Raw genomic sequence first — 16,668 nt, forward strand, 5'->3', positions numbered from 1 at the left:
ACATGACAGCTGGGATGCAGGAGGCATCCTGATCTCCGCCACTCCCAAGAGTGCTGTCATAGGAATAAACCAATGCACAGCCCTTCAAAGAGAAAGTTTTATGGACGCTTTTATACACATACACAAATATTTTAATATAATGGTAACTGAAATGTTATCCATATTCTTAGTACTGTCATAATTAACTAAAAAGATATTTTTTAAAATTTTGTAAAAATGACATATTTTACACATCTTCTATTTACAATTGCAATATGCTTAAATGTTATAAAACATCCACTCTGACCTTTAAAATATATGTATACTAGGACTTAGTATTAGATATATTATAATTTATAGCAAACTTAGGGTTTGCTGTGTACCTATCTGTTCAATGGGAATTTTGTAATCAACCTGGCTTAATAAAGGCTGCTCAAAACCAAAAATTGACCAAAAAAAAAGAGGGAATGTGCAAATATTGGGGCAGGCAAAATAAAAAAAAATTCTCAAGCTTGCATTTTTTAAAAAGTAGCACTGTGAAGACTTCCAATAAATTAAAATCTTAACCCTCAAATCCTTTTCCTGGTATTGTCCATCAACTTAATTTTCAGTACTATTAATCCAAAAGGAAAAAATACCCCAAACAACAAAGAACAAACCCCACCCCAGACACCAGATCTTCCTGAGGCCATTGTTGTTCCCCTTGCTGCAGTCAGGCATCAGGATTTGCTGGAGTGTTTGCTGCTGGCATGGAGGAGCTGGCTCTATGGATGACTCGAGAATACGTGCGCTCCATCCCTGGGTGTTTTGCTGAGTCCTCCTTGTACGCAATCTTTTCAGGAAAAAAAGAAACAAACAAAAAAAGCAACAGTGAGAGAGATCTGAATAATTTGGTGTCTGAAGTGTCCATTGTCTAACCAAGGGTTTCCCATTTTTTAATTGTTACACAATGATGCCAATGATCTGATAGAGGAAAGGGCCCTTTCCCTGGTAAATGGAGGCTACAGGGATGACATCCTCTGAGTCAGGGGTAAAATGGGGCTGGGCTGGCTTCTGCCAAGCTCCATGGGGTTCCTTGAACTGCACTATCTCACAGAAGTCCCCTACACTCTACAGACTCACAGACACCCACGTTGGCACCTCCTGAGCCTGGCACAGACAGCCCAGCTCTGCCCATGCTGCCATTTGGGGATGCAGCAGCCCCACAGAGCTGCACACAGCGGGCAGCAGGGCTGGGACCAAGTGCCAGGCTGAGCCTGTGGGCACAGCTGCAGTTAAGCAGCAGTGCCAAAAGCTCTGCTCTGTCCTATGGGTAGCCTTTAGCAAGAAGGAAGGTCATTTTCCTGAAGAAGCTTTTCTAGCCTTGGTAATAGCTCTTTTTTCCTACTTTTATAAAAGCAGACTGAAAACCTGTCTTCTTCCATGGGTGTTTTGTTGAAGCATTCACAGCAGGGACGGGCATCCCCACTGACCACACAGCACCAGCAGTGGAAGAGAAACCTTGACAAAGCTCCAGGGGGAACCCTACACCTTCAACCCCCAGCTGTCCTTGGCCAGGGCTGCAGGTCAGCCACACCTCAGCTGTCACTGGGGCAGACATGAGCACAGACAGCTTCAGAGCCTGAGCCAGCAGCTCAGCCAGCACTGGGAAGGAGCTGCTTTCACACCATGGGCTGCAGGAAGAGCACTGGGACTTGGGCATGACCTGGCAGTCACTTTTTGCTACTGTTGGCACTTGCTTTTGCATTAGGGGGCTCTTGTGGATCTGCCTCACTGGCCTCCCCAAAGTTCACAACTGGGATCCTAAAGAACAGGACAACACACCACACATATACCTTGGATCTTTTTTTTTTAAACTCCCTGAGAAGGGAGTCATTAGAGATGAAATTAAACAAACATACTGAGCAGAAAAACCAGCAAGTGAGGGAAGTACATGACATTGAAAGAAAAAAATAGATGTAAGAAAAATGAACATACCACTTTTGGCTATAGTATTGAGGGAAATGTTAGACAGGGAAGAAGAGAAGCTGTATAAGCAAGGACCATGACAGAGCTGTCAGAAAAGAAAAACAAAAAAAGAGAAAAACAAAAAAGAGAAAAAGATATGGTGATGAAAAAGTCACTGTCAGTAGGTGAGAAACAAAACTCTCTTGAATACAACAATGGGAAAGATGGCAAATCCTACTGGTGTGAAGCACACAGCACAGATGCAAGAGAGCCTCAAGCTTTCCAACTGTGAGATAAATATTTCAGCCACAGTTTATGGCATGTGATTTCTCCGAGGAAATACTCTGCTCAGAAGCAGGGAGTTCATAAGTTCACTGCAAGAGGAGTAGAGTTTTCTCAAAACCCCGCACTGCCTGGAAAATGGGGCTGTCACTTTTTAGGTTTCCCCAAAGGATGGCAAGTGGGAGACTGTTTTCAGGGTGGACTTTAAAATTCAGATGACTTTGGTAGAAGAGATGACAATTTTGACTTTTGTTGGATGAACTCTTTACACATTAGCATTGCTTTGTCAAAGTAATTTTGTATTATTTAGTATGAAGAAAACTTGGAGCTCACAGATAAAAATGCAGGTATGAGCATTTAACAGAACTCTCCAAATGTTTTATGAGTGCTGAAGCTCATGGGCTGCTCATGCCTCGTTTGAGCTGACCATCCATTTTCCATTCTTGTGGGAAGCAGTGGTTCACACAAGACATATGATGCTGCCTATGCACGCTGACTAGATGGCCAAAATAACTTCCATGTGAGATGCATGAATATTGATTAACAAATAATACCTGTAACACTTATGAACTTAACAAAACAGTGATAAATACTAGCTATGATAAAGCCACTGGAATGCTTGAGGTTCACAAATCTTTATATACCTAAACAGGAGGGGAGCACAACTCCCAGAACTACAGCCACCCCTGAGCTTGACCCCCACTGGCAGGCACCAGGCCTCCAAGCAATCAGGAGCTTTACACCCAAGGAAAAACTCACTCAATTACACAGTAAGTACAACCATGGGCAAAAAATCCAGGTCAATCCTTTTTCTCCTCATACTCATATGTGAAGATGAATAATACAGCATGGGGGAATGGAGAGGCAATTAGGCACTTCTGTGAGATGCCACCACTGATACCAGTGGTTAAACCAAGTAACTCTACACCAACAATGCTTTTGGATGCTACAGGCACCTGCAAGTGCAGCACAATTGCTAGAGAGGAGCTATTTATCAGATGCAAACTAAGGTAGCCTGCTCATAAGCACGCAGAGATATAATTAAAAATGGTTTAATTGGCACTTCAGTATGCAAATCCCTCAATATTTAATTGAAACAGAAAATATATATATGAAAAATCTGCCTGGACACAGCAGTAGAATAGCTGGAAGTGTGCACTGGAGTCCAATTCAGAGTTTTGGGATGCAGTATAATGTACCCATGCATGCTCACCCTTCTGAAGCTGCTAAAATACATAGCATCTATTCTGACAGTGTACTCAAGTATAAAAGAAATTGAAAAATAACTTTCTCTGAAAGCTGAATATAAATAGAAACGATAAAGATACCTCCTGTGGTTATACGCAACATCTTAATAGCAATTTACTGTTTTAATTAAATGCATCACAGCTATAGGACAAAGCAAGCAAAGCATAAAGCACTCGTTTAGACTATCTTTCTATGCCTCTAAACTCCAGTCAGCATTTAGCCTCACAAACATTCAGCTTTTCAATATGTAGCAAGGCAGGCAGTAAATAGATCTTTGTTGATCAGATTTGCTATAGAATCTGCATATATATAGAATAAACTTCTTTAAAAAAAAAAAGGGCAGAAGAAACAAAATCCAAAACCACAAAAAATAAACTGTTTTCTCAGTCACTATGAAATTGCAAGGTTTTACTTCTAGTATTTTGCTCTACAGCTTCATTTGTCACTAGAAGACACAATTAGCCACCCTCATTGAGCCCAGCTAGCACCGAAATAGATGTTCTGACCTGTTCATTCATAACTACAGAGAGCTCGCTGAGCATATCCTTGTAATGAGACTTCATCTCTCCCTGATACTCAAATTGGTCCTCCTTAATAAGGCGTTCATTGACATCGAGGGCATGTCCACAGGCTTCAGCAAATTGCCTGCAGGCAAGGAAACACAAAAGAACAATGACACAAGTTCTGCAGTAATGAAAAAAACCTACATATACTCCCACAATGCTGTATCTCTTCTCCCCCTTGCAAATTGCACCTTGTTAGAAACGAATTTCAGAACTCATTCTCAGATTAAAAGGAATGTATTCCACTAGGGTAGCCCAGAATTCCAGTTAAATGTTTCTTAGGAATGACTTGTAAGACAGGGAAAATGCAGATGTGTCCTGGGTTGAAGTATATTCTATCACCATCCTCATGAACTGTTGAAACCAGGTGAGGCAGTGCTCCCTGCCTCCTCCACTCTGGCTTATCTTCTGTTAATGGGCCCATCAGCACCTTTGCCACACAGCTCACAGATAACCCCCTCCTGGACTACCTCCTGTTAATGGGCCCATCAGGCCTTATCACATGACTCACCATCCCATTGTGAGATGCTCCGCCCAGAGGGAGGAACCAAGCATTCCAGCCTGGATATAAGCTGAGACTCTGAACACCAGAGGGGCGCTTACCCACTGGATTCCCAGAGGACCCGAGCTACCAGACCTTTCTACAGGATCACTGCTTCAGGAAGACCACCTCATCTGGACTGCTTCCATCACTACGCTCAGGTTGTATTCTGACTCTGTCAGTGGTCTTTTGTATTATTGCATCTATTTTATTTTACTTTCTTTCCTTTTTTTCCAATAAATTGTATCTCTGACTTGGAGCCTCTCATTTGTTTTGCTTTCAAACCACTACAAGATGTAAATTAGGCTGGCTCAAATCAGCCTGATTTTGTGTCTCACCTGCCTGTGCCATGCAGAGTGTCCTATGTGCTATGTGGGGGGTGGAAAGCCTTAAATTAATGTTTACCTGAAGATTTCCTTCAGAAGCTTAACTTGATTATCAGGATATCTCTTAGCATTTGTCTCTTCAAGAAAAGCTCGAGCATAGGCCATCGGTCCAGCGTTTACCTGGGTGAAAAATACACAGCTTAGGTACAGAGAACAAGCCATTCTTTGTTGTTTCTCTTGTGTTCCAAGGCTTGGAGACTGGCCTCAGGCAACCTAGGCTGTGAGAAGAACATCCCCTCGCTCCTTTTGTCACCAGGATGGAAGCTGAGGAGTTTTATTGAGGAAACAGGAGCTCATACAAGGAGCTCAAACAACCTCATACAAGCTGCAGATCTGTGCTGGCCTTTCCAAGGCCCCAGCTAGCTGACCACCCAGACAGTTACATGTTTGTTTGTCTCAGTTTGAAGACATTTCCATTAGAGCACCAGGAATACACATGCCTGTCACAATCCCAACTTTCCTAAATAAGAAATGACAAAGCCAATCCTAGCAAAATTCCCTTTAAAGAATCTGCCTGCTTGTGATGGGCCATATTCTCAAGTGATACGTGACAGTTTTGTTGGAAAGGTCTTAGCTGTTATTTAGAGTAGACTTGAATGAAATAATTAGCATAGAAAAGCGGCAGTCATCAATGCCAGTGGAAAACTTGCCATTCCTTGGTGTGTTTAAAGTGGGATCTAACAGCACTATAATACAAGATATGCCAAAGACAAAAAAGACCTGAATGATGAAAATCAGAATAAAAATTTCGGTAGATATATTGAAAAAAAGAGAAAAAAGGCAGCAAATTGTCGTTACCTTGACACTGACACTTCCTTGGAGCTTGAGCTGCAGTCGGATCATGTCCACTTCTTCCATTGTGCAAAGCTGATTGAGCTCTGAGACTTTTTTGGACATCTCATCAATGGCCACTTCGATGGGGTTCAGTTCTGTGCTGGTTTGGCTTATGACCTGAATCCGCTTCTTCACATAGGGGAACAAGTGACTGGCTACTCGAGAGAGAGACATGGATCAGAGAACTCACCCAGCAAGAGAGCATTTAGGAAAGCAAAACGATTAAGTCAAAGTATTAACTTTTGACTTTGTCAGTCTCTTTATGAATCCATAAAAATTAAGTTTTGATCACTGAATGACTAGAAGCGACACAGCAGGTCCAAACTGAATTCTGATGCACCTGGCACAGGAAGAACATTTCCTTTTGAACTCACCAGTGTTTGCTACCGAGCTCTGCCCTAGGCAGGTGGCAAAAAGCTCTCAGTGCTCTGATTTTAGAATCCACAATTTTCTTCTTCTGAGTTAAGGCACCAAATTATAAGTCCACACTGAAGTTCAGACAGCTCAAACCATCACATCAAACATATTTCACATTATAGGCATGGGCCTCCAGCTTAGCTGAACTGGGAATCATTCCCTGTGCTGGTGTTGGCTGGGATAGAGTCAATTTTCTTCACAGTGGCTGGTACAGGGCTCTGGATCTGTGCTGGAAACAGCACTGATAGCACAGGGATGTTTTGGTTATTGCTGGGCAGGACTTACACAGCATCAAGGCCTTTTCTGCTCTTCACCCCATACACCAGAGAGGAGGCTGGGGGTGTACAAGGATCTGGGAGGGGACACAGCCAGAGCAGCTAACCCCAGCTGACCCAAGGGATTTTCCGAACCATATGGTGTCAATGCTCAGCATATAGAGCTGGGAGAAGGAGGAGGAAAGGGGAGGGACATTCAGAGTGTGGTGATTGTCTTCCCAAGACACTGTTACATGTGATGGAGCCCTGCTTTCTTGGAGTTACTTTTACCTGCCTGCCCAGGGAACCAGCAAATGAACCCCTGGTTTTGCTTTGCTTGTTTGTGCAGCTTTCCTTTACCTATTAAACTGGTTTTATCTCAACTTCTGAGTTTTTTCACATTTAGACTTCTGATTTTCCCCATCCCACCAGAGGACACTCAGTGAGTGGCTGCATGGGGCTTAGCCATCAGCTGAGGTTAAACCAGGACACTCACCTGCAGATGAACTTACTATTAAAACATCATCCTTAAACCACAGTAGAGGTACTTTTAACATTCAACCTAAATACTGCTATGGGAGCTGACAGAGGAATTATTCACCTTTAAAACTCTACCTCCAGTCAAGGCCTTTCATGGATCTCAGGGAGTTTGGCAAAGGTACTGTTCTGGTGCGTTAAGTCTGATCTGAGCTAACACTTTTCTGACTGCCCTCCGTGCTTCGGAAGGTCTCCCAAACTCCATGCATGACTTTCTACACTAAGCATCTGCTTCCAGTCAGCTCAGACCTAAATAAGCTACAGTTTACAGCATGTCTGTCTCATTGGAGAGCAGGAAAGCCAGGACTTCCAGAGCTGGAAGCACAAGCCAGGCATGGCAGAGAGCCAGTGAACCACGGACTGCAGCCAGACTGCACTCGCCCTTTGCCCAGCAGGCTCTGGAGCAGAGATGCCGTGCAGGTGCCACTCCATTGACTTCACCACTCCTCCAGTTACAGCAGAAACCTTGCTTTCCTCTCAAACTAAAACAGCTTAACTTTACACAGGAAACAAGTGAAAACACATGACTTTATAAAGCAGGAGTGGGGAAAAAAAAAAAAAAAAGAAGAGAAGAAAAGAATGTCTCCTTTAGTGAAAAGCACTGAGGTGAGATAGGTGCCAAAGGGAAAAGCAGGGGAGAAGAGGAGGCAATCAAATTCCCACTTAACACCAAAGATGGAGCAGGGCTGAGAGCTGTGGTAGCTGATGACAGCATGTGATAACCCAGGGAAAATATTTTGCCAGAAGAACAGCCCTCTCTGTTTTTGCCAGACAGACCATAACAGCTGCACTTTCAAGTCAGTGAAACTACCTGCTTCAGTACAGATCTCAAAACACCTACTGCTGCCCCAGCACTTAAAAAACCCACACACAAGCTATTCCTCCTTTCTTCTTGTTACAAACAAAGCTGTGTCATGTAACAAGACACCCTCAGACATCAGTGCCTCTTTCCTGACTTGTCAGAACAAAACTTTTAGGTGACTATGCTTGCACTGTAAGCAGTTTTTCTCACTTTGTCCTTTGGGCGAAGCAGATGCACTGAAGTTGGTTGGGAATTGGGTTTTCTGTCACTTGGGAGCCTTTGCTGTGAACATCAGCCTCCCTGCCCACAGCTGCCCATGAGAACGCCTCCATCTCAGCTCCTCATACATCAAAATTCAGACATGTCAAGTTTCAGCAGCAGTTTCACGAAGGAGGCTTTTTAAAGGAGAGATTTCAATCATTATAAGGAGCTAAAAACTTCAGTTTAATATGACTCATTAAGAGAAGATGTATCTAGTGCTCCTGACATTCCTGCCTTAAAACACTGATTGAAATCTTACCTCTAGCTTAAAAAAAAAATATCTATATAATGTATCTTACTCCCATTTTGAATGAAAATTTCTATGTGCAAGTTTTACTCTTAGCAGAACAGATATCCTACTTGGCTTTTTCTTTGAATTGTTTATTATTAAAAGAGAATGGTTCTGAGTGCTAAGCTGCCTCCAAGTAGAATGACTCCCAAGTTACATCACTGCAAGAACAGTTAAGATGCCAATTATAAGGAAAAATAAAGCAGCTGAATGAAAGGAACTATCCCTAAGATGGTCAGCAGGTCTGTAAGGAGCACATGGTCAACACAGAGTGAAAAGATGAGTTATCATGCTGCACAACTGACTGATGGACACCTGGCACTTGACCTGAGCTGGGACAGGTGAGCAGGGGAGCTGGAAGCAGGGAACAGGGGAGCAGAGGAGCTGGGGAGCAGGGGCGCAGGTGAGCTGGGAGCAGGGGACCTGGGATCAGGGGAGCAGGTGGCCTGGGAGCAGGGGAGCTGGGGAGCAGGGGAGCAGACGTACTGGTGAGGATGGTGCGCCTCTTGCACTGCTCCTCCACGCCGCCATGCTTCTTCCCCGAGAGCGTGAAGGGCGTCTCGAACACGAAGCGGTTAATGTTGTGGTGCATCTCAAAGTCTGTCCTGCGCTCCTCAGCCTCCTTCTCCTCAAAGAAAGGTGTCACATAGGTCACCTGGATGTAGGCGTATTTGGGGTCCAGGTCTTTGGGGTTCACCTGTGGAACAGGGGCAAACATGATGAAATTATGATAAGTTTCCAAGGCATCCATTACACTTCTGATGTGTTTATTTATAGCCATATTGATAAAAACTGAGACTTCCAAATGTAATGCTCAGATCGTGGATGGATACAAAGGTATTTTACCTAGAGTTCCCTAAGAAGAGTGGGACCTTTGTCTACAGCCATTGGCAAAAACAGATGAAAGTTAAATGAGACAGAAAACAACCTGCTTCTGCACTGCGGCAAACATCTGCCTGCTCATCCTGCACCATGCACTCGGTTCTCTCCCTTGTGCAAAACCACAACCAAGGTCTTTCATACCTTGTTGGAATCCTGGATGATCTTCACGTTATCTATTCCAAACTTGTCTGCATAAAGTTTCATCAGTCTTTGAGAGATCTCAGACAAGCCAGTCAATTTGGGCTCTTTATAGATATACTCTTTACCTTCCTCTTCTTCAAAAAAGCCCTGTTTGGAAAGAAACAAAAGGATACAGTGAACATAGCAAGCAGGGCAAAACCTAAACAAGTGCTTACATCAGGAATCAAGGTTGCCTGTATACCCACCAGAGCATCCAACAGGCCACTTCCAGCACCTAAGTTAAAAGCTTACCTCTGTCCACTCCTAGCAGACAAGTGCCTACAGGTCAGTGTTTTTACTGGTCTGCAATCTCCAAACTTACCCAGGAAAAGATCCCTACACATTCATTCACTTAAGAGATCGAGCTGGTTAAAGAGTTAAAGGGCTTTCTTGAAAATGCTGATATGTGAAAATGATGAAAAAACCCTCATGGATTAAAAAATAGACATTAAAAATTCTTGAAATCTTAATAATTTGGGTCAATTAACAGCTATTTGCTGGACACTGAGCCCAGCTGGGTTGTGTGCAGCATGTCACCTCCAGTGTATCCTCTGGGAGCCAGGTGTGCAGGCACAGGCACTGCTGCCCATGGCCATGGCATGGAGAGCACCTGGGAACCAGTCTGCATCTCCTCAGGGCAGCTGAAGAGAAACTCTGGGGAGCACCTTGAAAGGCCATATAGAATTGCAGCACTTCCAGAGACAATTAGCAAATCATTCACATTTGAAAAGAAAAAGAAAAACAAAAAAGGACATACGGACCATGTTCCTTTGCAAAAAAGGTACAGTCTTGTTAAGGCCATTATTTGATACAATGGATGGATTTGGCAGAGAATTAATAAAAGGGTCCACTGAATAGCTGAACACCAGTCTGTCAGGCTTCAGAAGAAATGCCAACCTCTAAAAAACAACAGAGCATTGCAGCACCTGCAGGTGAGACACTCAACTGCTACAAGATGAACAAGTACATCAGTGCTCCAGGAGAAGCTCTCCTAGCTGGGCAGAAGGCAGCGCGTGCCCCATTAACAGGGACTGGATTTATCCCAATGCTATGAACAGCATCAGCCCCCCTCCCAGGATTTCATATGCAATTTGGTGATGCTGCAGTTGCAGCTACACTCAAAGCCTCTTCCTTCCACCTTAATGCAAAGTGACCCAGAGGAAAACACCTGAAGCTGCAGGGATAGGGGAAAAGGCAGACAGCATTAATGATGTCAGACCCAAGGCCCTTTGAACTTCCCATGATGTGGCTTGGATGGCTAATTCTACAAAATGCCTAAGCAAACTGCCATCTGTAGAAAAACAGAGAAGCAGAAATTAATGAAGGCAAGAGATATCTCCAAAATCTCTTCAGAAGGTACTCATACAAAATCCAGCTTTTTTATCTGGAAGTGTGTTTCAACTTTGCCCTCTAAAATGATTGAGTAGACAAATCTTCACCAAAAAAAACCCAAAACAAAACAAAACCAAAACAGAATTAAAATAAAGTAAGCTATGAATTTCATTGCTTCTTTAGGAAACCCTCCCCAAGCTTTATTTCAGTGGGAATTAACAAATATGTGCATCTCTGGCTTCTCCTTCAGTGAGGACAAGGGGCAATAAAATTCTTTAATTTGGCAAGTGTCAGGAGTACTGTGGGCATTACTGGAAACCAATAATTAATAGCTGCAACAGCAGCTCATCTGACAGCATCTTCTTCATCTCACAGTGACTTTCTAACATTGCATGATTTTAAACAACATTATCAATTAAATTCCACGGGCATATGAACAACTTCACAGGTAATTAGAGAAAAAATCTAGAGCTCCAAAGCTGACATCCTATAAACATCTGTTGAGCTAGGCAGGAAATTGACTTCCTATTGATTACACTGAGAAAATATCTACAGGATCATAATCTGCTTTCTGATCCTGTTTCCACTGAAGCAAAGCTGCTTTATGTGGGAAAACCTCATTAGTTTACTGCAATCATACTTAAACATACAACTCTGGACTGTTTCTGTCAAAAGACATCTGCTTTCTGTTACTATTCAGTGTTTTCAACAAAACCCCTCATGTTTTCCAAAGTAATCACACAGCAAGCTAGAACATAGTTTATGCTTTTAAACCCTGATTCTGTGTATGTTTGCATGCTGGAACACAGTGTTTATATGTAAGTGCCAAATCTCTGCTGATGCTGCATGGCACACTGAGATGATATCTCTGTTAATCGTTTTACTTTAAAAAAAAATACCTGAAAGCAACTAACAGATTTAGTTTTACCTCTAATGCAAGAGACATCATTTAAGTACATATTCTCTACAGTATTTCAGCTGACAAGTGACAAGCAGAAGCTAACTGTGAGCTATAAATAATCATGTCTGCCATATGCTATATGTCTGGCAAAGACTATTAAAAGTAAGATTAAATACTTTTCAGAAGCCAAATATCCTCCAATTTCAGGATTTTAAAATATTAAGCAGCCAAGGTTACATTATCGATGCATATCCCTGGATTATTTTCATCCTGGCTGGCTTGGTCCTGCAAGGACAACACAGCCTCAGAGAGGAAAATGATTACAGGGAGCAGCTGATGGTGATGGAAGGCAGATGACCTCCTGAACAGCAGGTTACTGGTTTCCACTGAGCTCTGATGTTCTGAGAGACAGGTTGTGACCGAGGCCTATCACTGTGGGAGTTCTGATAAGGCCCTTCCTCATCCTCACACACCTCCAGACACAGCCTTGGAGCTCACAGTACATCACACCATTTTCTGCCCTTTGCGGAAAGGTGCTGAGGTAAAGCCTTCTGCTTGACCTGCCAGGAATTGGCATCTAATGGTTCTTTCCCTGTCTCTTCCCACAGTGAGTGCTTGAGATCACTATGGAACTCTACCCTCCAACTTCTCCAGCTTCTTGTACACACAGGAGAACAAACCCTCAGCTCTGCCTTTACCTGGCACTGCTCTGAAAAACAGGTCTTGAATATTTTCGCATATTAGCACAATATTTGTGCCCAGCTATTCAATATATTTAACAGGGTTTGTTTTTTTTTTTTCGGTTCTTAATTCAAGAAAGATACTGACTTCTCAAACACTTATCTGCATAAACTCATATGCACTGGCAAGTGTGGTCACTTGGGGGTGCACTGAGATACTGTCACCAAAGGCCTTTAACAGAATGTGCACTCTAAAACAGCAGCTGCCATGAGATCCGGCTCCCTGAGCTGGCAAATAAATCCTGCTGGTGAAAACAGATGACTGTGTCCTCCCTGAGGATCACATTAATTCAAACCATCCTTGCACAGGGTCCCTGCAGCAATGCAGTAACCAAAAACTGAGCCTGCCTTGCATAAAGAACAGTTTTCAGGTGCAGATGCAGATCATCTTTCTCCACTAAGAACCCCCAAAATTCTCCCTCCCAGTATTAACATTATTCTTTTGTTCTTTAATCTGCTTTCTCTGCAGCTTTTGTTTCAGTTAAGGAACAGCAGCCACATCACATCTCTCCTGCAGAGGGCAAGGACAAAACAGTGTTTGTTGCCTTTAGAGCCTTTAGAGCCCAGTGACTGGGGGGAACAAAAAGAGGAAGACAAGTGTGACAGTCTCACCCTTCAGAGCACTAAAGCTGTTTAAATGAAGTTGCCCTTGTGGCACTGGCACCTGGAAAGTCATTGCAGTGTTACCAAAGTGCTAACCCAGGGCAGCAGAAGTGCTGCAGCTAAATCACCCAGTGGGAGAGCCACTGGATCTGGGACAGTGCTGCCCAGAGGCTGCAAGTAGGAGAACCCTGCTTTGCTCTGTGCTGCTCCTGTTTTGAGGAAGGCCAGGCATAAGGAAAACTCTGCCCTTCCTCAGGTACAGCTCACTTCCTCCTTGCATTTGGCAAGTTTGGCCTTGCTAATCTGTCCAGAGAGCCAGGACCTGCCATTCCCCTCTGAATTCCCATTTGCTTGCTCCAACAAGGGACTGCCAGGACCATGGCCACGGCCACAGCCTGCCCAGAGTGCTCCAGTGACCACTGCCATAGACCCCAGACCGACACAACAGCCCTCCACCTGGGAGCTGCTGTGCAGGCCAGGAAAGCAGGCTTGCATTCAAACAGCATTAATGCTACCCCAAGACTTTCAACAGAGTTAGAGGGGGTCCAATCCCACTCCCAGTGAAGCTGGGAGGAACTTCCACTGAGATGAGATGAAGCAGCATTGGGCCCCACAGTGCACATACAACATGATGACAGATACAGCTCCGTAATTCAGGTAACTGAACAAACAAAAGTTAGTTTGCAGGATGCAACAATGAATGCAGCAACGTTATTTCATCTGCCACGAACCAAAAGAATCAAGAGCACAGGGAAATTAATGTTAAGTAACAGTAGAGGGAAGGATGAAGGATGTGTGAGGAGAATTAAACGAAACATGCAACAGAACTAGACTTACCACAGCCTTGAATAAGATCAAAAGGAGAAAAGAGCAAATTTTGCATTAAAATCTAATTAGCAAACAGAATGATTCACATCAATCTGTTGTTTACACACTTTATATTTTCGATCACAGGAAATTTTATGCTTGCCAAAACCAGGACTAAAAGGAACATGCTGGATTGCTACATTGGTTTGTGGTGGAAGAAAGCACAAAATAATGCTTCAAGGGTGCTGAAGCACAGCAGAGAGAATAATGCTATTCTACAGTACATTGCACAGAATCAGAGGTGGCCTGGAAGCAGAAGGCAGAGTCAGTGAAAAACACAACAAAGCATCTACTGAATACTGCTCTGCTTTAAGATCTGTTAGAGGAGAGTGCCACATATCAAAGATGCCTTATCTGATTCTATTTATGTTGCAGTTTGAAAAAACCTGCCCTGCCTCAGTCTCAGCTTTGCTTTATGAAGTCAAGAACTAAAGCTGACACAGAAGTCTGTTCTCTAACACACCACTAAATCCACAGCAGCGGTTTACACAGAGGCAACTGAGTGCCCTGTCCTGACTAAAATCCTACTGGGAGTCTGACCCATGAGGCAGCATTCACCCTGTGCTTCACTACCAGGCGCTTCCCTGAACTGTATCATGAACAGCTCTGAAATCTCTGACTGTGGGGACTGCAGAACCCAAACTCACTTACCTGCCCATAAAACGCCACCCGGTAATAGCGCCCGAAGAGACGTTTCTCAGAGTTCACGACTTCTGCCACCTTCAGGTAGGAGCGGTGGATGTCGTAGTACAGGTCAGACAGTCTCTGCAAACAGGCACAGGGAGGGGAGTGAGGGCACACCAGCACCTTGGGAAATGCCACCACAGCTCTGCGCAGCCCTGGCTTGCCTTAACTGGGTTCCCACACCTTTGCAAAGACGGCTGTATGTGCTAAGGGAATAGTTTAACCTCGCTGGCAGTCACTACAGAGTCATTGCAAGGTTTCTGTCATCTTCTGAGGAGTTTTGTGGCAGTGGAGCCTTTGTGCACAGGGTCACAGAGATTCAGCCCACCACCAGACAGTGCTGCTGATCTGGTAAGGGGTCAGAGAACCCACTGTTGTTTGCGCAGGTGAGAACAAGGTGCCAACGACTCCAATCAGCTCCCAACCCCGCACAAAGATGCGCTTTCCACAGTTACCACCAAACAGCACTTTCTCAAGATAGTGAACCAAAATTTCAGCTAAGTTAAAATCTGAGGACCTGCCTCCTTAGCATGCACCTTATTGCTACCTACCACTTTGTGTCTCTTTCAATTTAAACCCAGAAAAATCAGTAAATGAGATTATCATCTGGCCACCCATTATGTATTGAAATTGCCAAGTAAATAAGAAACTAAGAAACCCTGAAACTGCAAAGAAATCATACAATTTATCAGCATTTTCTAAACTTAAATACAGTGCAAATGTGCTTTTGGTTTAAAACCCATGTAAAAGTCATATCCACTGGCAAGACAAGAGGTTTGCTTGAAATCTTTTTTACATTTACTGTTGCATTGATGCTGAAAAGAGGCAGGGAAGACACCAAAGTTTTTCTATTTTCTCACAGCACAAAACATTAAAAGGAGAAATCACAGTCAGGAAGAAAGAAAACATTCCCTTTAACGAAAGCACATTTTTTTCCCCTAAAAATTTTGATCTTTACTGTTGCCTCAGGATAATTAAAAAGACCCAAACCAAACACCCACTTACTTTAAAGTCCCTCTGCTTTTCAAAAACAGCAATGATAGGCTTGTTAACCTCAGCAATAAGCTCGTATCTCTCAGACTTCCAGAGGTACTCAACACACAACTCCAGCTGTTCCACGAGAATATTCTGCAATTTCACAAATGCAAATAGTTCAGTGACTTGACAGCTGGTGGCATTTAATTAATAGCAATGCAGCAAAAGCACATACCCACTACCTCATTTTTATTCTGGAACTTCTATATTAAGGTTTATTGCAATTACACAATGCTCTTCTTTAGACAAAAAACCCGAAATAACAGTAACACGAAAATACTTGAATAGTTGTCACCTCATGCAGAAGAATGCGTTTGCTTCATGTGCTTCCCCCTGCCCTGACTTCCAGCTCTGGTACTTTACGTTCTCCTTAGCTAAACACCACTGCAACAGCTGTGACATTTCACTCAAAAGCTGCGTGCCTGTTAACATTGCCTGAGTACACTCACTATAATTTGTTGTAACTTGCACAGGATTGCACTAGAAATAACACTCTGTTAATACAGACCAGGTATATAAATGTTAACGTTGCTAACCTCATTATAGGGAGTATCTTGCATCCCAGAGTCTTCCTTCATAGCACCTTCTTCTTTAATGTTGGGGGTAATGCTCAGAAAAGCAGGCCATCCCATGGAAAATAAGCCTTGAAGTGCAAGTCATAAGAAAGGCGATTAATGGCCAGATACTTCAAGAAGCTACTAGATGCCATTAAAACAGAGCTGATGAGTTCATTTCTTTCACAGCCCAAGTAATGAGAAGCACAAATGGAGCTGATTGAATTTGTGAGACTATTACACATTTTCCTCAATGATATAAATTCACTTCTCCAGGCAAAGGGGAACGATAACATTTTCCTGATGCAGTGTTATTCCTCTCTTTGGCACTTGGGTTCCTGAGCTGTAAGTGCTGGCAGTCCCTGCAAAGCTTCACGTGCAGTGCTCCTTTGTGCAGAGGAATGACCCTTGCAGGCTGAGATGACACAAGTCACACTTGGGGATCCTGCATGTGTCCCACCTGTCAGGTGTCCCAGGGGCACAGTCCCCCAGGAGTGCCACAGCCCAGGGTTGGTGGCTCCAGGGCAGGCTGTGCCCATGCTAGGCTCCA

The 16,668-nt window shown here is 43.5% G+C and overlaps 1 protein-coding gene across 5 annotated transcripts in view; it reads right to left on the reverse strand.

The window, feature by feature from the left end:
- Positions 1-79: 79 nt before the first annotated feature.
- Positions 80-16,668, reverse strand: part of DOCK10 (dedicator of cytokinesis 10) — a 140,659-nt gene continuing 124,070 nt past the window's right edge. For all 5 annotated transcript variants that reach the window (XM_066193184.1, XM_066193183.1, XM_066193182.1 and 2 more), the window contains 9 exons: positions 16,101-16,207; positions 15,535-15,657; positions 14,497-14,610; positions 9,364-9,510; positions 8,827-9,037; positions 5,745-5,935; positions 4,966-5,066; positions 3,963-4,101; positions 80-811 (listed from right to left, as the gene is read on the reverse strand). In XM_066193184.1, the coding sequence (XP_066049281.1) occupies positions 692-811; positions 3,963-4,101; positions 4,966-5,066; positions 5,745-5,935; positions 8,827-9,037; positions 9,364-9,510; positions 14,497-14,610; positions 15,535-15,657; positions 16,101-16,207 (1,253 nt within the window). In that variant the 3' untranslated portion in view covers positions 80-691. The remainder of the gene's footprint in view (positions 812-3,962; positions 4,102-4,965; positions 5,067-5,744; positions 5,936-8,826; positions 9,038-9,363; positions 9,511-14,496; positions 14,611-15,534; positions 15,658-16,100; positions 16,208-16,668) is intronic.

The sequence above is a fragment of the Chamaea fasciata genome, unplaced genomic scaffold (genome assembly GCF_029207755.1).
Source record: "Chamaea fasciata isolate MVZ Bird 193981 ecotype frontalis unplaced genomic scaffold, bChaFas1.0.hap1 SCAF_11, whole genome shotgun sequence".
In the NCBI taxonomy this organism is placed as follows: Eukaryota; Metazoa; Chordata; class Aves; order Passeriformes; family Sylviidae; genus Chamaea; species Chamaea fasciata.